Source organism: Botryllus schlosseri, chromosome 8 (assembly GCF_051294905.1).
Source record: "Botryllus schlosseri isolate E-star chromosome 8, Bs_hap1, whole genome shotgun sequence".
In the NCBI taxonomy this organism is placed as follows: Eukaryota; Metazoa; Chordata; class Ascidiacea; order Stolidobranchia; family Styelidae; genus Botryllus; species Botryllus schlosseri.
In genome coordinates, this window is record NC_137243.1 from 15481712 (window position 1) to 15508805 (window position 27094).

The 27094-nt window shown below is 40.5% G+C and overlaps 1 protein-coding gene across 1 annotated transcript; it reads left to right on the top strand.

Moving 5' to 3' along the window:
- Positions 1-10: 10 nt before the first annotated feature.
- LOC145444797 (dyslexia-associated protein KIAA0319-like protein) lies at positions 11-20176 on the top strand. The gene is made up of 21 exons (XM_080322812.1): positions 11-167; positions 442-596; positions 659-758; positions 1005-1178; positions 1494-1652; positions 1768-1892; positions 3274-3427; positions 4120-4226; positions 7264-7372; positions 8484-8647; positions 10057-10179; positions 11116-11261; positions 11496-11647; positions 13084-13229; positions 13783-13941; positions 14882-15027; positions 15941-16077; positions 16137-16259; positions 16514-16604; positions 16718-16830; positions 18613-20176. Exons 1-21 carry the CDS (start codon positions 11-13, stop codon positions 18927-18929), a joined length of 3057 nt encoding a protein of 1018 aa, XP_080178938.1. The 3' UTR covers positions 18930-20176.
- Positions 20177-27094: the final 6918 nt, after the last annotated feature.

Consider the following 27094-nt stretch of genomic DNA (forward strand, 5'->3'; position numbering starts at 1 on the left):
CAAACTGGATATGAGGCAAATATTCTCAATGCGGGAGTCGCAGACGTCTGATCTCCTCGTAAGAAGATCGTTTCATAGAATGGACGCTTCAAATATTTATCAAATCAAATATATAATAAGATTTCTCCTTTTGTGGATTATATTTCAAGTTATAGCAGCGACTGAAGGTAAATATATATGTCTAAAGTTTATTTTCTTCATTTCGTTTAACTGTATAGCCTACGATTTAAGATGGCATAGTATAATTGCTGGCAATAGCTTATTTACAGTTATTCAATTATAGATGTAACTTTCATATGAAGAATGAGCTGAGGGCCTGTTTCATCAGTGTTGATCCAAAGGTCGTGGTCGTTTTTTCTTAGGCAGTGTATATTAGGATAAGTTAGCGTTCTAGAGACTTTTTGTCGGCATTGAGCTATTTTCCGATATTTTTGATTTCAGATTCTTGCTCCTACCAAGTGACCCCGAATTCCGTTATTTCAAGTAATATAACCCAAGGACTCATTACACGTATGAATGAAGTCTCTTCATTGGAAGAGTGTGGCAAACAATGTTGCGATAAACCCGATTGCTCCGCTGCTTTATATAAGGATACCGTAAGTTACTCTCTCAATTCGCATTGTCAATAACATCTTTAATTGAATCCTTTACACGGCAGGCTTGCATCCTAGTGAACTGTGAACTGATCCCAGAAGGATGCATATCTCACAAGGTCAACATGTCAATATCATTGATTATGGTTTCAAGGACGGCCGCCGGTATGTCAATACACTTAACTGTAATACTTCACGTGGTGGTTGGTCGTTAATTGTTTGTTTACATGCCCGAATCAGCACATGTGATGGTTTCGTAACATTTGTGTCGTAAATGTAGACGGCTCTGTGTTTTCATGGACTGGATCGCAATCGACAATTTCAAAATTTAATAATGTTTTAGGATATCATTTCTGTACAACTAGAACCGTCAAATCAAATGCTCAAAGCATGCACTTGTGACTTTTTCAGACCAGCCGCATTCGGACAGTAGTGACGTACCAAAACAATTGGAATCAAGCACTGTGCAATCTAGCAATGACCCGATCGGAAGTTCAGGTGGGGATAATGTCATCACAACGGAAGCACCAATTACTAAAATTTTACAATCAATCTCTTCAACTACTGGTGCAACTGGGCAGAAAGGTATTGTTTTCCAAGATTCTGTAATATTCTGATAATTTCTGCTGGTATACCTTGTTTATTTGAATTTCAACTCTTTTTAGCTGGCATACTTTTATAAATAATCTAATTACAAAGCAATATGTGATAATAAATCGTAGTTGAATGAAGTGGTTATCTATTGCTCTGTGGTGTATAACGTAAATTGGATACAAAGATATATTTCTATGACAGTGATTATTGCGTGCTGTTGCTATGTCCACAGAGGTATTATTTGCTAGGTACATTGATCCTTGGGCATCTCAGTGCCGGAACCAATTGTAGATTCTTCTCATTTAGAAGCTGCCGCATCAGAGAGTGCTGGTGTTTCATCGACAGTTACTTTGAATGCAACACCACCAGGACAGACTGTGCTGACTGTCACAACAGGTGGCAATCAACAGATCCGTCTGCCAATTGATTCGGTTGCGATTCATGCCTCTGTCACACCCCAGCAAGGTCAGTAGCTGCCTTGAGGCTTTCCTTATTGTGTTGGGATCGGGAACTGCATCTCGCACTAATACAGCATTTGTTTTTTAGAATAGTATTGAGATTTTGATGAAATTTTTCACAGATGACAATTTGGATTACCGGTGGAAACTGATTGAGCATCCAAAAGATTTTGAGGGTACGCAATCAGGTTTCGAAACGCCCAGTATGAAACTTGGAAAGTTGACAGAAGGGAATTATCAGTTCAAGGTTGGACTACGGTCTTGTAATTCTTTCATTTTCGTGTAGCCAAGTCTTATGATTTCATTGAACTTGACAGTGGGTGTTTTAAACTTTGCAAAATAGATATCCTGGTATTTCATTACACAATCGGTTGGCCCTGTATCCTATTCTTGTGACATTCTATTTTCAAACATACTCTTTGGTAGCACAATGTGGAATGTATTCAATACCCTCGGGGAAAGTTAAAATTGTGACGAGTGATGACGACCATTCCAATTGATTTGATCCCTCTGTCTCTAATTTGAGTCACGGAATGCCAATCATTAAGGCGTACATATGTAATACTCCGACGGGAGTGGACAGAATAAGATGAAAATATATGGCTAAACCGCATTAGGCCTATATGTCCATTGTCATCCAAGCCAATTTTATGCAAATGGTGATTTAGGTCAACCTGAATTTATTATAGCAATTTTTGTTGTAGTGCCCTAAATTTTGTTCTGGATTTTTGTACATCTGAAATAAATAGCTGTACTTATCAAGATTCACATCAGTTTCAATGTTGTTAGACTGATCCTATCAGTGCTATTGCGCTAGTGGAAAATCTTAGGAAACTATAAATGTAGGCTAACTGTGCTTGTGCTACTTTGAAGACATGGTCCAACATTGAGTGTTTTTTTGTACCCAGCGTGTTTATGGGTAGTAGTTAAGCTGGTGTCCCGGACTAGTAATTATTTGTTGGACTAAACACACACTCACTCGCTCTCTCTATCTCTCTCAATGGTGACAGCGCTTTTATTGACATATTCAAAGCAGCTGAATGAACATGCCATCAAATTCCTTGGAAATTTCCAACTGTCATTGTTTGAATTAGTGATTATTATAAATTTGGTAGTCAGACACAATGGCAATGTCTGAATTCGAATAAATAATTATTGACTCAAAATTTTATGTTTCCGACCAAATCCAGTCCTGTTGGACTTGAAGGATGTTTGGATTAAATATGTCTCGAGCTATTTGTATGGCACCATTCCATTGTCCGCTTAGTAATTGTTATTTGCAATAGCACTGTACCTACCCATTTGTAATTTCGTAGGTTGTACAGTACATTGCTGGAAGTATAGTCTTGAGAGCTATCTATTGATGGGTTGAGATTTCCATCCAGGCACCAGTAATGCAATAACGGGGGAGGACATAAAGTGTCATTATTTTTTGCAAGATTCCCAGTGGCCGAGTCCTTATGGGCTATTCATGGCATTCATGCTATCTGAACAATAATAAGACGCCTGCTTGCCGTAATATTACTTCACAATCTGAGATACGCTTCAGTTGGCATGCTATCAATTACGGGCATTGAAAGGGAGTTTGTGTGTGAAGTTTGGTAAGCGTGCTTTGATTTTCGATCAAGGTTGGAGTGAGCGGCGATAACTCGTACGGCGAAGCCTTTGTGAACGTCACCGTTCTGCCAAAGGTCAGGGTGAACACGCCACCGGTCGCTGTCATTGTGCCGCTGCCTCAGGTTCTGACCTTGCCCACCGACTCGACTTTGCTTGATGGATCAAGTAAGCCGAATAGAGCTTGTTTTGTTTATATAGACGCTACCGATGCTGGCCTTGAATATTGTATTTAATCTTATAATTATGATTATATCAAACGTCATTTTCTGAGCGCTTTCCTTCTGTCTGTGGCATTATTATCCATTGCAGATTAACTGATAGGATGTCCATTGTCCATATCAGCGAAATATCATTGAGCAATACTACTCGGCCAATTAAATGTGACTTTTTTGAAGGGCATAAGTGTCCTACGATTTGAATGCCACGCTATGCAAGAATTGAGCGTGTTGAAGAATATCTGGTTGAATTTGTCGCTACGTTAAATTCATAGCATTGTATTAAAGTAAAATTTAGCAACCTCAAATTGCTTAGAAGGAAATCATGAGTCATTTATAGGCCTACTACTGGTCTTGGCCTATTTCTGAAGTAATGTAGGCCTTCCTCGCTGATGCATAGTTTCATAGGTGGATATTATTCATTCGATAATGAAGTGACGTAAGTTGCTGTATTGAAGGAAAATTACAAGACTGAAACACATCCTCCTAGTCAACTCAGCTCTTGTGACTTGAGCTTCTGTAAATCAACAAGACACTGGCACAGATCCTTCATATTGGCAACGCAGATTTAGGAATATGTTTGCCGTTCCTTTTGATGGTATTCTATGATGACAATAATAATTTTTATCATTTTCCGTCCAGAAAGCCACGACGACGATGGAATCGCGCTCTACGAATGGGAGGAAGTAGAAGGTCCCTTGCAAGACAATATTAACAAAGATGAAAACGGCAATTTTCCACACGAAAAGGTTTGTTTGAGTGAGCTCTGGATCATTTCAAGGGCCGTCTAGGTTTATTTCTAGATATGACTTGATATTTCATTTTGTGGACAGTCCTACACATGTGTGAGGCAGTGGCTGTTAACCAGGCTTCAAACAAATCCTATGCGTTCTCTGAGCCAGATTTTCGCAAGGGTTCGCCTTCAAGATTACCCACGAGTTGGGATCGTGCTCGATTGTTAAGTTGTTAGGTCCATGTTATTTTGATGGGGTTTTGGAGGATTGATAGGGACATTGTCAAACTGAAAGTGACACCGCTATAATTTGAGCATCTGTCAAAAATTTGTGGCATTGTACTAAGTTGTCATAATCAATTGATAATTTTGGTGTTTACCATTTTGAGGCTCAGTTCTCAGTATGACTACCTTTCTGGTGTTATAATTTCTACTTGATTCGGTTTAAATTTGGCATATCCATCGTAGATGTTGTAGAACAAACTTTTTCTTTCTTCTGTAACAATTCGTAAACTTGCCTTCAATTCCTCGTAGGATAAACATGGTCTAGCGAAGCGAAGAAAAAGCTATGTCATGTCTCTCTGGCATTTGATGATATTTTCTCAACTCTCTTATTTACTTAACAATTATCATTCATTCTGGCACTGGTAAAAAATGCTCAATCTTTGTCTCGACTATGATATGATATGAACTTATGAACATCTTAAAATAGCCATGAGATGGCTTTGTGCTGCTGTATAGTTATAAGATACTACTACCATTGTTTTCATTGATTTTTGAGGGGCATAATTATTGAATTAGCTAATACCATCCAATCTGTGCATGGTGCATAATTTGCTGTTTTACCATAGTATTTAAGACTCTCTTGTGTTGGTCGCTTTGAGTACGATCCCTCGAAATATCTACCACAGATCAGGATGCTTGAACTGATAGAAGATCGTAGAATTTATGAATATTTTATTTGGCGAGGCAATCGTTTTATCACGTTTTTGCTCTTGAAATCAGCTGCCCATGACCAGCGCAATCCCATTGAATTCTGTGCCCCTTCACTAAACGAATTGCTTGTAATTGGCTCAGACAGCAACGCCAAATAACTGCCATCATAATAGAGGCAGCCTTGTTTGTTTATGTTGCTTGGACTTGATCTTTGTGATACACCAAAAGGGATGATTGCCTCTTAAATCTGTCAAGTGGGCAATTTTGGTATTGTCAAGGGCGGTTTAGCGGGTGATCGATAACTTCACCCATATTTTACGCGCCAGGGTATGCTCTCGAAATAGCGAGACCATCTATCATAATTTGGTGCTACCAATATGTATCAAATTATGTATATTTATAATAGGCCCATTCAGTGCGGCATCATGTGTCAACAATAAGTGCAGCAAAACATTGTATCTAAGATTTATTGGCGATCTCAAAAGCCCAGAGGGATTCAGATACAGTCCCCAGTAGTAATCGTTCCAAGTAACTGCCATTCCGTTGCCGTTTGCTGCTTGTTTGTTTGACAGTTTATCTCTGATTCTATTGTTGAATGATAATGGGTATCCTAAGGTATGTATAGTACCCCTGCTAGCACAATTAGGAACGGAGGGTGTATTGTTATGGTAGTCATGTGAGAAACCAGTGTGTGAAATCACGCGCATACAGTGTTCCTAATACTATCCCTTGCCCAGGTTTTAGATTACATGCAGCTCCTGAGTTCAAGTATATGCATCAATATCATTTGTCTCTTTGTGCACTGTTTTATTATAACTTGGGCCTTGGGCGGTAAATTGTTAAATCACTGCCGAAATCTCAGGCTGCTAAATGAAGCCAAGTTTTGCGACGAATGGCCTATTCACATGGTAAATAACTGCACCATGTCCCGATTCAACCCTTATCAAAAAAATATGGTCAAACGACAGCTTGATATGATTTATGCTTTATGCGTGTTTGATATTTTATTCTCTACTGCTGGGTAGCCTACAACGTTGTGGCTCTACACTACAATGCAGAATATGACAAAACGGACTTTGAACCTGTGTGCTCTTAAATATGTATTCATAGCCTGATCTTAACCCAATATTGTTCTTGTCACCAATCTGTGAGAAGATATAATACGCAGCAAGATATTGTTGTGCGCTCAATGTGAGTTTTCTCATGGTATTGGTTCCGGTCCTTATTATTCTGTCCAATTCATACCATGGAATTATCATTGCTCTATGTTTGTGAACAAACTCTTGATGGTGAGTCAGACAACGATATCTTTGGATTGGTGCTCATACTCTTACTCTCACGCTCTTATGATCACATTCTGAGATTGATTTTCTGTAAGTGCTAGATTTTCTGTTGGAATGGATTGATCCTGTACACAGCGGTGTGCAAATTGCTTTCTACTTCCTTGACATAATCAATGATTGCAGGATGGTGTTGGCCGATGATTGAATAGGCTTAGCATCAGATTGTTGTATTGGTGCTGCTTCTGATTTGACTCGAGAATTAATCCTTCTTCTGCTACGTTCCCACCTGTAACTGTAGTTGCATTTTATCCGTCCGAAGATAATGTGTACACGATGCACATTGCATATGCGTTATTTATGGATGCAACGGGTCTAGTATCGCAAGTTTCCTGCAGAGTGTTATTTTTTGCAGAATCTTAAATCACTGCATTTCATAAAGGCCGCCCAAATTATGCTTTGAAAAGAACTGAACTGATGATAGTTGGAAATTGCACTGTGCAGAGGTCTGCCACTACGTTCATGGCTACATTTTTGATGTTGCTTTTAAAAAAGATTATTACATGCCTACAACCCATGCATAAGACTGAAGCACTAGTCAACATGTCAAAAACAGAGCTAACACCAGTGCTGTATATGCATTAGAAATATATTCTGCATGTAAATGCGTATTATACACTTAGTTGGTATGTCACCATCAATATGGCCCATGGCCATGATTATGCATGTGTTAAATGTTGTATTTTAGGCTAATTTTCAACAGTATTTCACGTTGCCTCAGCTACAAAGTTTCTGTGTTTTTGAAATATTAACCCATCATTTTCATCATGCATACAGGTGCTGAAGATCACTGGTCTAGTGGTTGGAAATTACACATTCAAATTAACTGTGACAGACACGGACGGAGCCAGCAACTACACCACAACAACCATAGTAGTGAAAAAGAGTAAGTTTACTTTGTATTGGCATGCAGAGTGATGGGGTTAATGACTCTTTATCCGCTGATGCACAATCTATGACGGCACTTGGTGGGTTGTTAATTCCTTTGCTGAAAGGATTACTGGGCAAGTGGGCATATTTGAAAACTGGCAAGCTGCACTTGACTCGCCACATGTTATTAGCTTCTGTTCTTTTGTAAATTTTGTATCCACTACACTGCTGTGCATGGAGATAGGCTTAGGCATAGCTCCATTACAAATGTCACATGAGATCAGACCAAACCTTGTAGCTTTGTGTATATACCTACTTTTTCAATCTGGCCGCTACACAAATAGTTAACGTCTCTCAATACAATGCAACTCTTGGGTTTTCTGGTCCAGCTTCTCCTTGAATGAAAAACATCACAGTGTCAGGCCTATATGACACTGGTGGTCATTGATGTTCAATATCTCAAACTTCTCTAGCGCTAAGTCCTTATAGACAGCATTCTAGCTGCTGACATTGTGTTCATTCTTTTACTCGTGAATCAAATTAGACAAGGGTATAGTGTGTGTAATTACTAAGTCATGTAAATTTTGACAAATCAGCAACTGTACAAGTCGAATTACTAATCATCTCCTCTTCAACAATTTTGCAAGGGCACAATACAGGATGTACTGCTGCAGGCTTATGACTGATATTTGCTGATTGCTATTGCTCCATGGTTTGGCAAGGATTTGAATATCGAAATAAAAACTTTATGCGAATAGTGACAGAGTGTTTTCTAGGGCATTAGTCACAGATGGCTTGTTAACATGATGGTATAAAATGAGCTCACAAAGTAATTTGTTGCCGAAATAATTCCTTGGTTAAAACGAGGTGCGGGTATTTTTCTTGTTTGTATTCGTATTTCTTCTTTGTTTTCATTACGATAGCTGCAATAAAGCCATCAATTACCTCCTCCATATTGTCATTTTATCATGCTCGATTGTTATAAATTTTCGGTATCAGGTTCCATTCCGGCGGACTCGTCCAATATGGTATTCTATTTTCCTCGTGATTGCAGGCGTGAATAGGATGTAATCTCATTTTGGATTGTCGTCGCGCTGTTTCATTAACTTTTTCCATCAATTTTGCAGGGATCGACAATCCTCCGATCGCGAACGCCGGGCCTAATCAAGTGATACACATGCCGCAAAACTCTATCACGCTCTGCGGCAACGATAGCACGGACGACTGGGGTATTCAAGAATATAAATGGTCCCTGAGTCCGTCCCGCGAGAAGGGCGGCATTGATCTGCATGTATGTATGGCCTGGATTTTGACTTGTTCTTTTGTTTTCGTGAATCATGAGCGCCCTCACGATTGTACGGCAGAATGTTATGAGTCAGATATCCTTCCCAAAGCACGCTTGGGATATTCACTGCCTTGTGTAGTCTGTTACAATTGTGAAGTATGAGAAATTGTCGCGTCACTGTATAATTGCTAAACGGGTTCGCTCCTCCACCAGGTCAGACCAAGGACTTGGCCATAAAATTGGTATCCACTGCATGCCGGGATAGCGGGGTAAGAAAAAAATGGTAGTGTTTACATCACTTTATTGAGTGAAATGGCCGTGTATCAAGCGAGTGTGATAGCCTCTGTCATGGTAACTGATATATTTACGAAAATTGCACCTGCTTGTAGTCTCATTCATTATTTTGTGTTAGACCCGCCCTGCAACTGTCGAAAGGAGCCAGCACAGCCAAACTGATACTAGTATGCGACCCATGCACCGAAGCTACCCTTTGAAACTACTTGAGTGCTTCTCGTACCTGTATTTTCTACTCACACTTGAAATATGGTAGTTTTGACTAGCCTATTCTTGAAAATTGCTTCTTCTACTTTAGTAGCAATTGTGATTAGTAGGGTGATTTTTTTTCACCTAAGAAAGGGAAGATTTTGACCTAAGAAATCAAAATTTTGACAATTTTTTACCTTAAAAACTGAATTTTTACCTCATGTATGTAAATTAGGTGTTTTCCCAGATAATGGTAGAATTGTAGTACTTATCTTCAGTTCTGGTTGGAACTGTCTGTCCTTGCGAAGTAGTTTGGCTTGAAAAAACTTTTTCGACTCAAAAACTGACAAATTTTTACATGAAAAAACTTCTTAACGAAATCTGCACTTATGTAGAATTCCAGTAGTTGTTGCATCATGCATTATGGTAGAAATAACTTTAAAATTTTGTAGTGCAACGAAAGATACTATCCTACATTCTCTGGTAGTCTGTCTTTACTAAGCAGCTTGCCAAGAATGGAGGAATAACGTTGAACAGCAGCAGTTGCGGGCTTGCAACACTGAAGTTGTGCGTAAACTGCTGGTGACACATCGTGTTGCTGCATTCTGACAATGTTGTCTTCATCACAAGTTGACTTTGTAAACATTTTTGACGATTTTTCGACCTAACGCTACAATTTTGTCTTGCGTCTTGTCTCTTCTTCTGTTTGACTTGAACTCTGTGTTCACTGAGCAAGTGCAGGCAAGGTATCATTGCATCGAAGTACTTTTCGTACGTTCTATCTCTGCTTCGATAATTTTGACATGTCTTGGAAGCCTTCACTTCTACTTTGATTGAGTAGAAAGTAAAATAATCAGTCGTTGTCGGAAGCCATCACTTCTAGATGCTTCCACTTCCGTTCGTCAGTTTGGTTTTCTTTTTATTTCATTCAGGGTGCGAGGGAAAAGTGTGTTAAAGTCTCAAACTTGGAGGCCGGCAATTACGAATTTCTGCTTACCGTAAAGGACTCTGCTGGACAAGAGGACTCTGCGAAAGTCACGATAATAGTGCAACCGGTACGATGGTCTAGGCGCGACTGCCCAACGCGACGGCGATGCGTTCGAGGACGTAGTCGTTGAAATCGCGAGCCCGTTCAATCGTAACTCGACGACATCCTGTCTATGTTGCGTTGTGGCAATTAAACATTTGCTGCAACCGTCTCTAATGAGGATGCGAGGGTCGATGTTTCCTTTTCCTCAACGCATACGCCGGCGTGTTCTTTCTAAATAGCGGTACATTGTGTACTATAGAGTTTTACTGGTTTTAACGGTGTAGCTGATGCGTGATTGATGTGATGACTGGGAAATTGTTCCGCTGTACGGTCATGGTCCTCACCTGTGATGAGCAACAGGCATGGATTTAGATTTAATAAAAGACAGATTTTATGATTTGGGTCGTACATAGGTTTACGAATATCTACAAGCTGGGTCTTGATTTGAACGTGGACATGAAATTTTCAATAATTTTCAATTTGCATGCGAATTTTGAACAAATTTCAGCCATTTCCGGAATTGTAATTGGAATTGAAACGTCAGTAAATATGGTAACCAAATTCGAAGTTTAATTTTGTCCTTGTTGCGTTAGAATGATGACTATACAGAATCGCAAACGGCATGCAACAACGGGCAGCTACTGCATAAAGAATTTGGCTGTAGAAACACCCAAGTGACAGTATAGCACTACTGTATTGAAAAATTCGTCGCGACTCTTTCCGTATTTTGCATTTGGTCAAGTCTTGATGAGAGCCAGTCGAAAAGCATTTAGTTGTAAAGTTAAGCAATATGAATTTCTCGATAGGTAGTTGATTTCGATCTAAAACCCGGAAAAGTATTTTGATTTATAGATAGTAAATCCACGGCTGTTTGAGATTTGACTAACTGCGACAATTGTGACACGCGGGTCGTGGTGCCTGAGATTTGTCAAAAACCAATTGTTATCTTTCGCAATTGCAGGAGTCCAACAATCCGCCCAAGGCGGACGCAGGGGAGGATCGGCAATTGCTCCTGCCGCTGGACGGAGGGGCGGTCAGCGCTAATTTGGACGGGTCGAAAAGCACGGATGATAAGCAAATTACTTCGGTGTTATGGAAGATGGCAAGGTACCGACGTTTCATTTAAGAAATTTGTGTCATAATAAGCTGCTATATAGTTGAGATATTTCCATCGATTTACGATAACGCGTAAACTGGCCGCATCTATAATTGCTATGCTGAATTGCCCTATTCCAAATGCTGGGATTTCGGCACTCGTGTTGTCGTAATTTGCTTGAAATCCTGAATACATTGATGTTTTGTGGTGTTCTGTGTGACGCATGCGATTTGTTTGTCGTTTAGTGAAGTCAAGGGCGTGACGATCGTGAAACCGAGCTCGTTGCAAACTTCCGTGACCGGAATCACAAAGGCAGGACAGTACACGATCACATTAACTGTTACCGACGCAGACGGCGATTCGGACTCCGATAAAGTCGTCATAACAGTGAAGGAAGGTGCGTGTTGCTATGGCCTGTTTGTTACCGACTTAAGCAATGTACAAAGATCGTATATGCAGACTTGGACAACTAGAAAATATTTCAGCTTGTTCAAATTGGATTAGTATCAGAATTACAGCTACAAATATTCTCTCCTAATTGGAGAAGAATAAAAATTATAGATGCACAATTATTTCCAAATTGGACTAAAATTAGAAATATAGCTACACAGTTAATATCTCCAAATTAGGCTGGAATTAGAATTACAGCTACAAATATTATTCCGTAACTAGAGAAGAATCAAAATTATAGATACACAGTTATTTCCAAATTAGACTAAAATTAGAATTATAGCTGCACAGTTTAGTTTTCCAAATTAGGTTAGAATTAGAATTACAGCTACAAATATTCTTTCCGAATTAGAGAAGAATTAAAATTATGGATGCACAGTTATTTCCAAATTAGACTAAAATTAGAATTAGAATTACAACTAAAAAGCTTTTTTTCCTAATTACAGTAGAATTAGAACGATAGCTACACAGTTATTTCTAAATTGGAATTGTAGCTGCACAGTTAATTTTCTCAAATTAGATTAGAATTGGAATTACCGAATTAGCGAATACTTATCAAATCATGGCACATTCTTATTGGGGTGGAGAATAGCAAATGTCTGTACAGCAAGCTTGGCTCGTTTCGAACGATACAGTTCGATAGCATTTACATGAAATTAAAATGTGAGCTCAGAAACATTTCACAAATTAGATTATAACTAGAATTAGAGAAAGGGAAGATTTCACAAATTAGGTTAGAAATAGATCAACGGCATTTCGTTCTAATTAGTCTAATCAGCATACGCAACTAAAATTATATAATTGTCCAAGTCTGCAGCAGTGATGCGAACATCCAGACGTACAATTTCATCCGATACTCGACGCCATGCGTAGTAAACACGGTAATATGTTAGTATTATCCTGCGCATTTCCGTCAAAAGTTAAGATTTTCATTAGGGTAAATATCCCTCGAGACAGCAGATGAGAAAGAGAGCCGATGAAGGAATAGAGTCACGCGCATTTCCAGAATGGAACAACGCAATGCGTAATCAATATTGACCTTCACTGGTGATATGATCTTGACGACTTCATGTTAAGTGGTAGCCATCTGACAATGTCACATCTTCACTCAGGTCACAGTTACAAACAAGTCGGTGATATTAATAAAGCCCAAAAATGCACGATGCCCACGGAGTGCAGAGTTATCAAGGCTAAATACTGGATTTGCTGTGTAACTTCTGATTCAACAGATCCCTGCTTTACCCTGCAGTGTTATGGTTAACTCGAATTCTAATTTAATTCACGTTTGCTGTATGATGATGCGGCATGTGACACCTGCCACGGTTCTGTCAACTTCATCCGCAAATATCTAAATTTTGAAATCGCAAATCTCTTTCGTTGCAGAACAACCGCCCGTTGCCAACGCTGGAGCCGACATCAAAATGTCTCTGCCGGACAACGTGGCGATGCTGAACGGCAGCGGGTCGCATGACGATTACGGCATTAAAGAATATTTTTGGAGCAGGACAGACAAAAGTCCAGCTGCCGGGGTATGATTTGCGGTGATTTGGTGTTTGGCTAATAACGATGATACTTCTCCAATCTCCAGTTCTCTCGATTTAGAGGTGAAGCTTGTGAGGTAATCTAGAAATGTGATATTATTTTGGTATGATTTTACTCCATCCCGATAATAATGTACTCGAAGGATCTAAATACGCGAGTGTTTTCGCTAACTACTTCTACTCCGAGGTACTCACGTAACAAAGATTCCATATTGAAAGCGGTTCAGAAATGGATTGAATTTGTGTCGTAGCCTACGTCACAACTCCGTACAATAGTACTGCATCTTGAGTCGCGGTCTATGCTGTATTTTCGAAAGTTGCACGCTATTGCCAAAACAATCTCACTGTACACTGGCCATCTCGGGCTTTTTAAAGCTACTGGAACTTTGGGTGTTCTGTATGGGTCAGGTGTGGGTGCGCTTACCATCTGCTACACTGCATAGCCTGCATCGGAACTGCATTATTCGTGTTTTTGTGGCAACGAATGGTACAGGTTTAAGGGCTGACCTTCAGTGTTTGAACATTTTGCATTGTTTTTCAGTTTGCACTAGACGGTTCCGAACACAAAGCCATTCTTCACGTCGCCGAATTGGCGCAAGGCACGTATACTTTTGTACTGAAAGTGACGAACGTTCGAGGCAAGACTTCTGATGACAAAGTCCTTGTGACGGTGCTACCAGATCCACTCACTTCAAACTTGGTGGGTTATTGTATAATTTTGTTCATCGCTTCATCATATTCACTGCTTCGAAGATATAGAGGGAAAATGCTATGTTTACAGTGTTCCCAAATTCACTTTGTGACTGTCACAGGAAGGAAGTTTAGTTTACTTTCTGAAGATTGTGCTATCGGGCTTTGTTTCAACACAATTTCCATCACACGAGGCATGATTCCTGTCTGTAAATTGTAATGAGACCACTCTATATTTTGCCATGGTTGTAGGTTGGTCTCTGGACCAATTGTGGTTTTTAAGTGCAGATTGGCACTGGAATTGGTCACAATTAACGTAGATTACTGGACTGCTGCACGAATTTGTTTGATAATTATGGCAATGGCACTATTCTGTCTTGTGGTTGGCGATCTCTTGCCTCAACCTGGAACGACGGAATGCGAATCATGATAGTGTTCTTCCCGAAATTCTGGCTAAGAAAATATCATTCTCGCGTTTCCCTGAAAAATACGTCCCTGAATGTACGCCTGGGAGAGATGAACATATTTAATATCTTCAAATTCGAGTCCTAATATGAATCGGGAAAGATTTTGTGTCACCCTCGAATCCAAGTCCAAATCGCTGTAATTTGTTTCAAAATCTCATGAAAATTGACATTTATTTGAAATCCAAATTATTAGAAATACAATTACACCTGAAATTATAAAATCCAGCGTTTTCGAATCAAAATCCACGCTCATCTCTGGCACCTTGGACAGTGTACAGTATCCAAATTAGTCTTAGAGTGATGCGTCGTGTAAATAACATGAGGCCTAGTCAGTTTGACACACCTTCAGAGCAAGCTAACAAAGACCATCCGGCTTCAAAAACAAAACTGTTTAGATTTCTGTTATAATGGAACATCCTAGTTATTTACATGTTCTGCTGGTAAGTGATTTAAAGCCTCCCAACACATTTGTCTTCTTGCCAGGCTGAACTACACTTGCAAGCGGACATCGCGAAATTTAACGAGGAACGCAAGCAGACCGTCGTGAGGCAACTCGGGGTTTTACTGTCACTGCAAGACGAAGACAAAGTCGTGGTTCGAAACGTTTTTGCAGAGCACGGAACCGGCCAGTGAGTGTCACGTATTACTTGGAGGCCGTCGAAAGTAGGCATTGCGGTGCAGGAGTACGATTAGAAATAATTCCTTACATTTTGGCTTGAATACAAGTAGAAATGGTGATTTTCGAGGCATGTGCTAAAACTACTTCGAGAAGCGGAAAATAGAAAACTATGTCAGTGCTGGTTTTCAAAATTTCATTTCTTCCTAGTCTCCCTGAGAACTACTGTAGGCGATGGATATAGGCGCAATTTATAGGTATTATAATCAGTTACTGCCGTGTGATGTTCGCATTGCAAATCAATCCGAATACTGTACACTCGACATTGCGTAAAACTTTTCGAATACGAGACACGAATTCAACTCCAAATCTGAAATTGAAGTCGTATCATATCCAAGTCCTAACCCTGTAATTGAAAAGTATATTCATATTGAAATGAACCCGAATATATTTGGCTGCCACTCATCAGTTGTGATCGTCAGCAGCTAGTAGAGATTTCAAATCAACCTTCTATATCAACAATTAGATCACAATGTTTTTTCCAATTCTCTACTAGATTCTGACAATTACCCGTGACGAGTGTCAGCCGAAAATATTCGGGTTCATTTCAATACGAATATACTCTTCAATTGTATGTTGATAGTCCTGTACCTCCAAGAATCATTCAAATAAATCTTGTAACGGCGGAAATTTGTTCAAAAGTCCAATGGAAATTGAAAATGATCAGAAATTTCCAGTAAATATCCCAATCCCGCCGTGAAAGAATCGTAAATCTGACCAAAATCACCAAATCTGTTTCTTTCAAATCAAAATCGATGCTGTAATTTGCTCTTAAAACCTGTCGAAATAGTCTATAAACGGACTTTAAAAATGTAGAAGCTCCCTGTCACTGACCTGACCTTTTACACTCGGACACGTATTTTCAGCCTGGTGGTGCAGTTCTACGTCACCCTGGAAAGCGGCGACGCCATGCTCGCCTCTGAAATAGTCTACTTGCTCAACTCGAAGCTGAAGCACGACGTGGAATTTTTGGAGTTCAAATTCATCAGGGCGGAGACTTACGGTACGTCGCGCCCTATTGACTGACTGAGTCTCGTCATTGACGACCGAATTTTTGTTTAGTCTGCGAGAACGATTGTTCGGGACACGGACGGTGCCGGTCCGGGTCGCATGAGTGTGAATGCGACGTGTTTTGGATGGAGAATTTCTTCAGGGTATATATGGGCGATGGAAAGAGAAACTGTGGTGAGTTGAATTTTGCGTTGACGCGTATCGATACGAAATGTTTGGAGAGTACGTATATGGAATCAGAGTTTCCGCTATCTTCATCTATTCAATGTGGTATGTGAGACACAATGCGGTACAACAAACTCATATCAAAATGTCGGAAAGACCACGTATGGTTGTCAATCTAACATCTACTGGTATACCTAGTATTTATACCCAATGTACCAGTGTTAGATCTCGACCTTTCGACTTTTGACGCATTCCCATTTCAGATTGGAGCGTCATGTACACTGGGATTGTGATTTTCATCCTGATTACGGCGATAAGCTGCATCATCTGGTTCCTCACTTGCTACTGTTTAAGGTTTGTAAATCCTGCGTGCCGATATTAATACCGCTGTGTCCTATCTTATACACGACGATTGATTTTTGTGGCAAAGAATATTCGCCTTGTCATGGTAATAATTCTAATTATAGAAAGAAGGGATTAAAGAAGCCGGTCCCGAGAAGACGCAAAACCAAGACGCACGACAAGGCGCGTTACGAGAAGATACCGCTGAAACCGCACAGGAACGGTTATGCCAGAAAAAGTATGTTGAATTATGCGGAGTCGGTCAGTAACCAAATGCTTTCTCTTTGGGAGTAGCAGAGTTGATTTACGCAAGTGGAGTATTTCCACTTTTGGAGTAGTTACACATTTACTAAACAATATTTTAGGGAATCTGACTTACTTTCACACTTCTAAAAAGCGGGAAGTAGTTTTGAACGGCATTTGTATCACTTTCATGCGTCAAACTGTCACAAAAGCCACATGAAATCGTCGCCCGTATCACAGTAACGGAATAAATATATTTCGAACATTTCCCATATTCGTGTCATTACTTCGTTTGCTTTCGTCGCGAAGATGCACACTGCAATTTCAAATGAAACTACCACACCGATTAGCTGCTAAAAAGCAGGGTCGTAATCAAGTCACAATTCAATCTCACTTTTGTAGTTTTGACTCGAGTCACGTCTAGTCATTTTCAATTCACCACCGAGTCATAGTGTTTTGACTCGAGTTCCATTTTCAGATCAATCCGGTTCAAGACCTTTTTTTTTAGCTCTGCTCGAGTGATATAGAATGGCTCGCATTCGTAATATCGTAATTTTCCGCACTTTGAACAGTTTCTGGCCCTATTTTCCGAGCATCAGGAGTGATAGACGAAATACCGATGACGGGGTAACTTTACTATTCTTCGAAGTTACAATGAAATGTCTGTCCTGACCGTCCTAGTCTCGAGTCGTATGACTCGGCTCGAGTCGTGCACAGTGACTCGAGTACAAATCGAGTCAATACAAAAATTGACTCGAGTCGAGTCATTTTAAAAAATAACTCGAGTCAAGTTGAGTCACCAAAACGTCGCGACTCAAGTCATTACAACCCTGCTAAAGTGCTAAAAGCATGCGACACCTGATCAAATCTACTTATTGAAACTACTTACTCTAGTACTCCTACTTTGTCGGGAGGGCTCATGTAGGTTTGCCTACTCAAGGCAAAACTGGTCGTTGAATATTTACTTTTTTACTTGGTCCGACCGAGGTCGACTTCAGAATTCCTATACCTAACTGTTGGAGGTTTATTTTGGCTCCTCCTTGTCACCTCGTCCGCGTAAGGGGTGTCTTACAAAAAGCCTAGAAGTGGGCCGTGCTATAAGTCGGCAGTTACGGAATCAAAATGAAGAATATCGGCCTGGTGTAAATGACCATAGTGGTCGACAAACACCATGAATACCTCAAAAAACAAAACTTGCTTATTAACTTACTCGTAAATTGTTATTACTACTTGTGCTCGATTCGAAATTTACGAAGTTACTTCTACATTACTAGCAAGCAACGATGACTAATTATACCAGCTCTGCTTGTAACCGAGTGCAAATTTGGGCAGTTACTTCAGCTTCCAGTCGGGTAGCAACATTGACTACTTTTACCACCTCAGCTTTTCCAAAAAATTAGATTAGAATTATAGTTACACAGTTTTTTTTTTCAAATTAGACTAGAATTAGAATTAGAATTACAGCTAAACAGTTTTATTCCAAACACATTAGAATTAGAATTACTGAATTCGTGAAAACTTGGAAATTTATTCAAGTTGACTTCATATCAAATCAACAGTTTCTTACCCATTGAGATTGGCAAATGTATGTACAGCAAGATTGGCTGTATCCGCACTTTACAGTTATCCTTTAACATTAGCTGGAAATCCAGCATAGAAACATTTGTCGAATGAGATTACCGCTATTTCGCTCTAATGAGTCTAATTAGACAACGAGAATTTATCTAGCTGTGTTCAAGTCTGGTTGACATACCATTAATAAGCATCTTCTTCACAGACGGCATCCGCGCGCAAGCCGCCTTCAAGTCTAGCAGCCTAATGCGCAGCGTCTCATCGTCCACGTCGACGCTATCCGACAGCGACGCGACCAAGGAAAACACGCTCTTCGAGCGTAAAAGACTTTTGGTGAACGGCGGCGGAAAGTTCAACGGCGCCTTCGACCTCGACGCCAACCCGACGAAATCCACGCTGCGAAAAAACTCTTCGTTCGCGCGCAACGGGAACAACTCCTCCGCCAAGGAGGTGAACGCGGCTTTCGGACATCAGAGCACGGTACTGACTGTCGGCGATAGCACCGGCGAGGAGGTGTTGTGATGTTTTACCGGGGAACAGTGTTTCCGTGTTGTCAGAGTCTTTTGTTTTGATTTAGTTTCGAAAAAGTGCAATTTTTGAATGTTTTCTGAACTGTGTCGTTGGATTTTTCTCCGAGGAAATTCTCGGTCATTCAGGAGGTGTCTGTTCAACATTCCGGGCCCTACCTCGGCTCTACGCCGAATAAGACATGATTTGGAGAGAGTTCTAATTTGGAGGAGCAATCACGGAATCGGAACAATCAGTATGAATAGTGACATCGCAATCTCATAGCGCACCGTCACTTCAAATCGATAGAGTTGGAAGCCATATCTTAATTGCAATGGCCAGTTTGATGACCTCGTAACTTCGTTAAGAAATGGGACGCGTAACGTATCGTCACCATAATCGGAATATCTTGAATCAAATACGTATATTGCAAGGAACGTAACCCTTGAGTGTGTACTAGTCCGTGTTCACTACCGTTTTTCTTGCCAAAATTCTCATGTTATCGCGTCATTGCAGCGCTAAACATCATAACTTGACAACTACAATAAACGTTACCTATACAATTGCGACTGTGCGCCTACGTTGAAGCCCTGGACACATCGTATCTTCGAGTCGACGGATTTTGATTGATTTTGCCCGTCTCTGTGGTATTTCATGCTTCGATTGTTCTAGGCGACACTTTGATATTCAAAGGGTATATCGCGAAACAGCAGCCAGTGCAAAAAGCATCATTCGTCTGAAGTTGTTCCGCAATGGATGTCAGTTTCGTGACAATGACGCTATCACCACGATGTAACGTCCTTTTTCTGACTTTTGATCCTAGCTGATTGTGGCTTATGTCAGCCACGTATGATTTTGATAGCATTTCATGATTATGATATAATATATTGAATGAAGATTGCTATTTACGAAGAGAGTTGTATGAATATTATTGTATGTCCTGAACTAGCGTAATCACTGTACACTGTACAGTTACCCTTGCGTGTCCGTAGTTGTGGCTACGACACTCGTATTTTCTCGGGGCACAGGAGATTGTGCTCTCAGCGTTTCTATCTTGTTATTGCTCGAAAGCCAAATTATAGTCTAGCGTTGAATTTCGTCTCGGTAGCATTGTGGGTACTTTTTTGCATTCTTACTTCTTCTTACCGTTCGCGTCCGGCATTCTAATCATCTAGTGTACTAGAAATGCTTGCTTGTTACATGTTAGTTTGTTATTGCGATTTTGTGACTATTAACTTATATGAGTAAATTACTCGATTCACTGTTTGGCGTTTTGAGGGTTTGCGTCAGGGTGCAGCGTCAACCCTCCGTATTAACTAGATTCGTTGCCAGGGAATGGTCACAGTCATAAGCGCCGACTTACGCGGTTACGAGGTGGCGCAGCCTCGTCACCATATTTACGAGGTGGCGGCCACCTCGTACGACATGCTCAAATGCCCAAGTGATTTGTGACCAGTAATTAGTAATCAGGCGAATCGACGCGACCTCGTTAGAGACGTTTTCGATACGTGCGTGTGCCAGTCGCGTAGCCTTGGGGGTTTCGGGGTTCGAATTAGGGTTGGATTATCCGGTTAACCGCAGGTTTTTTTTATTATCCGATATCCGGATATACCGGTTAACCGGGTAAAATAGTGTCGTTAATAATGTGTTTTAATCTGTTAAGAAGCTTCAATAAGTCGTATTATCAGTGTTTCGCGCGGCCAATTAGCGAGAAGCGTGTCGCCAATTTGCGGGATACGTCAATGCACTGTAACGTGACGCAATCTCCCGCTGAGAAGATCGCCAAATTAGGTCGTTGATTGCCGCGAACTCGGCTATCGTTGCTGGCCTGATTTTTCGAGTCTTCAACAAGCCTATAATTCCGCTGGCAGAGTCACATCTGCAATAGGCTCTGTGGACATTATACCATCACTGGCCTACATAATCGCATCTGCAATAGGCACGGTACGAACGATATCATCGCTGGCGTAACCATAGTCTCGGGCCTGGCATGCGTTGGCTCCTTATCTCTTGGTGGCTTGGAGACAATATGCCGCTGAGATTATTACGATCAGCGATTGTGATTAATCAATGAGTGACATTGCGAAACTGAATGACATCGAATGTTCGCATTCCGGAAACATGCTCGTGCGTGCAAGCGTAATTGATTTCCGCTGATACTAGATTCGAATAAAAATCGAAACCACCTCGTTTTATTTAAAACACCCCCCCCCACTAGTTTTTCGGCTGGCTACGGGCCTGATCATGTGAATTTCTCATGGAGGAGCTGGAGCGAGCTATCATGTCGGCCTCAATTCCGGTATCAGCTACTCGTCCTTCCAGTACTGGACACCTAAACAGAAGTATGGGCGAGAAGAGAGAGAGAATTCTTTTATTCGTCAACCATGAAATATAGTAAAGGCAATGTCCACAAACAATTCACGTCCAAAAAGGAGGCGCTGCTTACTATATTCAGTCTTGCTTACTATAATTCAGCCCATTTTGTGGAAGCAGAAAGAGCATTTAATACGTGTGGACTCTTTGTTACAAAACCCCGGTCCCGGTTACAGGATGCCACTATTGATGCGGTGCGCTTTATAAGGAGGGAGCTGCAATTTCACTGTGTAATGATTTTGCGATCCATTTTTCATGCAGACCTCGTGAAATCGATTATCTCACTTAGGATTCACTATCCGGTTAACCGGTTAGCTAAATTCCAAATATACGGATATATCCGTTATCCGGATAGTGAAAATTATTGATATCCGAACTAACCCTAGTTCGAATCCTCCTGTTTGAAACGCGAAACCCCGTCATTTTGAAAGGACCATTCTAACTCTAATATTCAGTTGCAATTCAATAATTTTGTTATCAGTGTTCGCGCGGCCGATTTGCGAAAAGCAGGTTGTCAATTAGCGCGCGTGTGATGATTAGGGCGGTTTTTTTTTACCTAAAAAAAAGAAAATTTTGACCTAAAAAATCAAAATTTTGACCAAATTTTGACCTAACGTATGCAAATTAGGTGTTTTCCCAAATAATGTCAAAATTGTACCAGTTATCTACATTTCCGGTTGTAACTGGCTGTCCCAACGAAGTAGTTTGACCTGAAAAAACGTTTTTGGCATAGAAACAGGCAACTTTGTACATACAAAAAACAATATTTTAACGAAATCTGGCCCTATGAAGAATTCCAGTGGTTGCAATACGTATTATGGTGGAAATAATTTAAAAAAAATTGTAGTACAACGAGAGATACTTTCCTATATTCTTGGGTAAAAAGTGCATGTCCTTACTTGCCAAGGACGTTCAACAGCAGCAGTTGTAGGCTGACAACACTCAAGTTGTGCATACACTACTGGTGACACACCATGTTGCTTCATTCTTACAGTGTTGTCTATTACAATTTTTCATCATGCGCTTCTCAGTATAAGAATGATGCCCCAGTTAGGATATTGCGGTACGTTGACCATAATACCATGTCCACCTATTTGTTTTATTTGACCATTGATGATTCAGTATGAGCAGACAATTAGCCGTTTACAACAGTAGGCCTATAAAGTAGGCTACAAGCTTTAAAATATCAAATGATACGTTCACCGACAGTGCAAAATCTACGATACAAACGAAATAAAGACGTCAAAAATTGTTTGACTTTATGAACAATTTTGACAAATTTTGACCTAACGCTACAATTTTGACAAATTTTGACATGTCAAAAAAAAACCGCCCTAGTGATGATATGCCGCTGAGATGGTCGCGAAATTAGGTCAGTCATTCCCGTGCGCGTGTCGCAATCGTCGCTAGCCTGATTTATCGCAACTCGAACAAGCTTGATTCCGCAGGCTTGAACAATCGCATCTGCGGCCCAGTTCACACGATATCATCGCTTGACTGCGCAATCGCATATTCATTGGTGGCTTCTGCCTGTTGTGCACGATATCATCGCTGGCCTTCACGATAGCATCTCTAATAGGCCTGGTGCGAAAAATATCATTGCTGACCTAACTATCGCGTCTCGGGCTCCTATCTCTCGCTGGTTTGAAGACAATGCGATCGAGTTTACACTGATTGTCATATTGATTAACCCTTTTAATGGGGGGGGGGGGTCACTGGTAACCCCAGTTCAAGTTCATCTCTCAATTTCTACAAAGATATATGTCGTAGCGGACTGGTTTTGGTTTCTAAGGAAAGCCTGCTATATTCTTATTTATATGATACCTAATTTGAAGGTATAGGGCATGACAATTTTCGAATACTGACGAGCTTACATGAAGAGTTCGGTTGAAAATACGGCCGTAAACCAAACTTTACGCTGATTGGTCGAGAGACAATGGCCATGGATATGGCGCAGCAACGGAGGGCGCTGCATTTACCTATAGATAACTAAGGTAAACCGCGGCGCAGAAAAATTAACCTCATAGGCACACTCGTGCATAGAGCGTTGATGATATGTTCGGGTAACAAACTGAGTTTAGAACTTGACTACATCCGAAAAATCTTACTTGATAACGGTTACCCTGAACACGTCATCAGCCGCGGCATGGAGAGGAAATTAACGCAATTCAACGCAGAAAAACGAACAGAGCCCACCGCACGAACAATAAAAGATGTTTATATCCATCTACCTTGGATTGGCCCCATTTCCACCCGCTTTGAAAAACAATTGATTTCTGCTGTCGGTAAATGTTACGATACAGTCAAAACCAATGTGATTTTTACAACAACACAACTGCTCCCTTCAACACGCAAAGACGTGCTTCCTGCACTTCAACAAAGTAATGTAGTGTACGAATATAGGTGCCACTGTGATTGTGGCTACGTGGGAAGAACGTCAAGACGTCTGCAGGACCGCATAAACCAACATGTCCCCAGATTTATCAGAACACGTGCGTCACGCGATGTGAAAAGCTCACCCTTAACTCATCCACTTAAGATTGATGCTGATCGATCAAAGGCAATTAATTCTGCCATCGGCAAACATCTGTTGGATAATCCGATTTGTGCGAATAATTATCGAGACGACCGATTTCGAATCGTAGGTCGAGGCCGTTCACAATTCCATTTGTGTGCCTTGGAATCAACTTTTATCAAAATACACCAACCAAAACTCTGTCAACAAAAGGAGTTCGTGTATCACCTAAAAATAGTACATTGAACGCTCTCTCATTCGAAATTTCATGCTGGTGACGTCATATTTTGTGATACGATTGTTGATATACAATGTTCTTTCCAATTCTCTACTAGTTGCTGACGATTACCCCTGACGAGTGTCAGCCGAAAATATTCGGGTTCATTTCAATATGAATATACTATTTAATTGTATATTGAAGTTCTGTACCTCCAAGAAGCTCTTTAATATCCTTTCCTAATTTTATTATTGATGAAGAAATAAACATTTAACTGTAATCTTGTCGTTTTTATGCAGTCTACACGGCTATAGGAATGCATCGTAGTTCCAACTAGGCTTAGGTAAATGCAGCGTCCTCCGTTGCTGCGCCGTATCCATGGCCACTGTCTCTCGACCAATCAGCGTAAAGTTTGGTTTACGGCCGTAACCCATGCCTAAAATTTCCAGATATTTTCCGAGTGGGAAATATAGTCAGAAATTTTGCCAGAACATATGAAATCGGCTTGTACGGTATTCTGTGTAATTTATCACCGTTTCGAACATCAAACCTTGTTATGGGGAGTTTTCTGAGGGGGTTTGTTAATTGCGGTCACGCTTCGGTGATTTTCAAGAACATAGCCAAGTTAAAGTCCAAGTTCGTGACGTAATATGAGTCATAAACTTGTTTACTATGTCTGCAAATGGTGGTATATGACAAGAAAAAGTATACCACGTTGTTTCATGCCATCAAATGGGCGGTAGGGGTCCGATTCGGTATTGATCTTTAACTTGACCATTATGACCACTCACTGACCACGCCCATATCTAAATTTTTCATGTATTTTTGATTTTTGATATCTGGCGAGTCGCGCGGTTTACGGTCATGGTTGACGGCTTGTTTGAAACCAGCCAACGGTGGCTACGCACTGAGATATAATTTTTGACGCTCTGACGCTATGCTGGGGGCCAGTCTGGAAAAGTGAGAGAAAGAAAGAGATTTTTCAGAGAAAAAGTTTGTTTATTTAGTCTTATAAAAATCCCTAGACATGGCATGGGGTGTCGATCGGGGGCGGAAACGGTAGAAGGCTACTCCGGCCACTTCTAAACTGGAACAGCTCAGATTAAAGTCTTGGTGAGGTAACGGTATGAATTTGAAAAGTGATGGTCAGTTCTGCAAAATCTGACCCCCCATTAAAAGGGTTAAAGAGCGACATATCGTCAAACTAAATAACATCGAATCGCCGAAAATAGACTGTAACGTGCGTAATTGATTTCCGCTAATACTTGAACGTAACGATCAGAAGATGTGTATCATGGCTTGATTTCTAAAATACGTAAAACGTCTGAACCATCCGTCGAAAAATTTGGATTTGAATAAAATATTATTTACGGTGACCGATTCTTTGTTTATTTATGATAGTTGTGCTCACCGTAAATACTATTTTATTCAAATCCAAATTTTTCGATGGCAATTACTCCGTTTCCACTGGTTAGAATCAGGGGTATCCAGAAACTAGTTCTATTTCTATTTCTAGACTAGTTCTAGATATCCCTGGTTAGAATTGAACCAAATTTGGTGAGCATCGTTTCTATAGACAGCCTAACACTCTCATGGGGTGAACTGAAAATTTGCAATTTTTTTATTACTTATTTTTATATAATAAATAGAAACTTTCTTCTCCTGTAGCAAAGCGGTAACTGGCTGGAATTGAACCAAAATTTGTGTGTAGGCTTAAATTAGGTAACCTAACAATTTTATCAAGTAGTCAGGAAGATTTGTGAAAAAAGTCACTTTTGAAAAGCCCTAATGGCCAGGAATGCGGTCGTAGGCTGCTCAAGTAATCGAAATGCGGCCGTGATTAGCAAAAAGGTTGGCCATCTCTGTGCTAGCCCATAGTCGATACATTAAATACGAATAGGACATTATATATTGTTCCTAGATCTATTTGCGGCATATACACCAATGTACTCCAAAAATGCTTAGCGAACGTAAATCGGGAAATGCACCAATGCCGCCAAAATCGCTGTTTTAATCTGCAAACAATTGCCGCGATGCGAGCTACTCAACCCGAAGCCAGAAACCGCAAGAGACAATTGCTGATTGGCTGCGCGATTTCGCGTTTGTAATCATCATTTTTGTCTGCTTGAAGCCTCTTATTCGAGAGTTGTCGTGTTCTACTTGCCATGCGTAGTGTATTTCGTTACTCACACGGCGCATTGCGCGTTAATAACATTGACGCAACTCCAAATTCTCAGCGACGTAAATTCTGATTTTTGTTCGATGCATTCCGTCGGACGGACGGATGATCGTACCATCCGTTTTAAGATTTCATTTAATAACTCGACTTCATGGTTTGATATTAATGAGGGCAGGTCCGGTATCATAACGTCACACAAATTGTTTAACGCTGTACGACAGTGTACGACACGTGCACGCGACATGTAGTAAAGTGCGTTTTAGTGCGACGATGACGTCATCGATAGGGAACAATTATGACGTCACAAGACTTCACCACCTCATAAAAAATAAAAGTCGGCGCCTATGGTGACCACCTCTGGTCGATAGACAAAGCTTCGCAGGTGTGACGTCATATTGATGGACAATGTGCTCATTCATCATTTTAAAATCCACTAGTGAGCGCTGACGAGCGTCCGGAATTTGTGTCACAAAAATATGGTAAGATTGGTAACCCTATCTAACGATGATATAAATTGGCATATTTTAATGATCCATTTGTTTTATTGGTTATATTGGCATCAACCCGGTATGCATAGTGAGGAATGCAGATGATTTAACTGTAAGCGCGGACGTTGGTATTTGCTTTATATTATTAAATCGCGATTCGGGTTACTCTCAAGGCTGAGGACCTCTATTATATTTTCGATGTAACCTACATATCAGGGCTTCGCATTGCCGTTTTCGCTTCTGTGAATAACTGGTTGATGGTCAATGAATTGAACTCACACTTTCTTTCTTTCTTGAAATTGGGTGTCAATGTCAGAGACCTGCTCCTAACGGTGACTAGAAACCAAAACACCGCAGTCGGGTGATTATAATGTGAACTATAAACATAGGGCCTACTCGACATGTGCT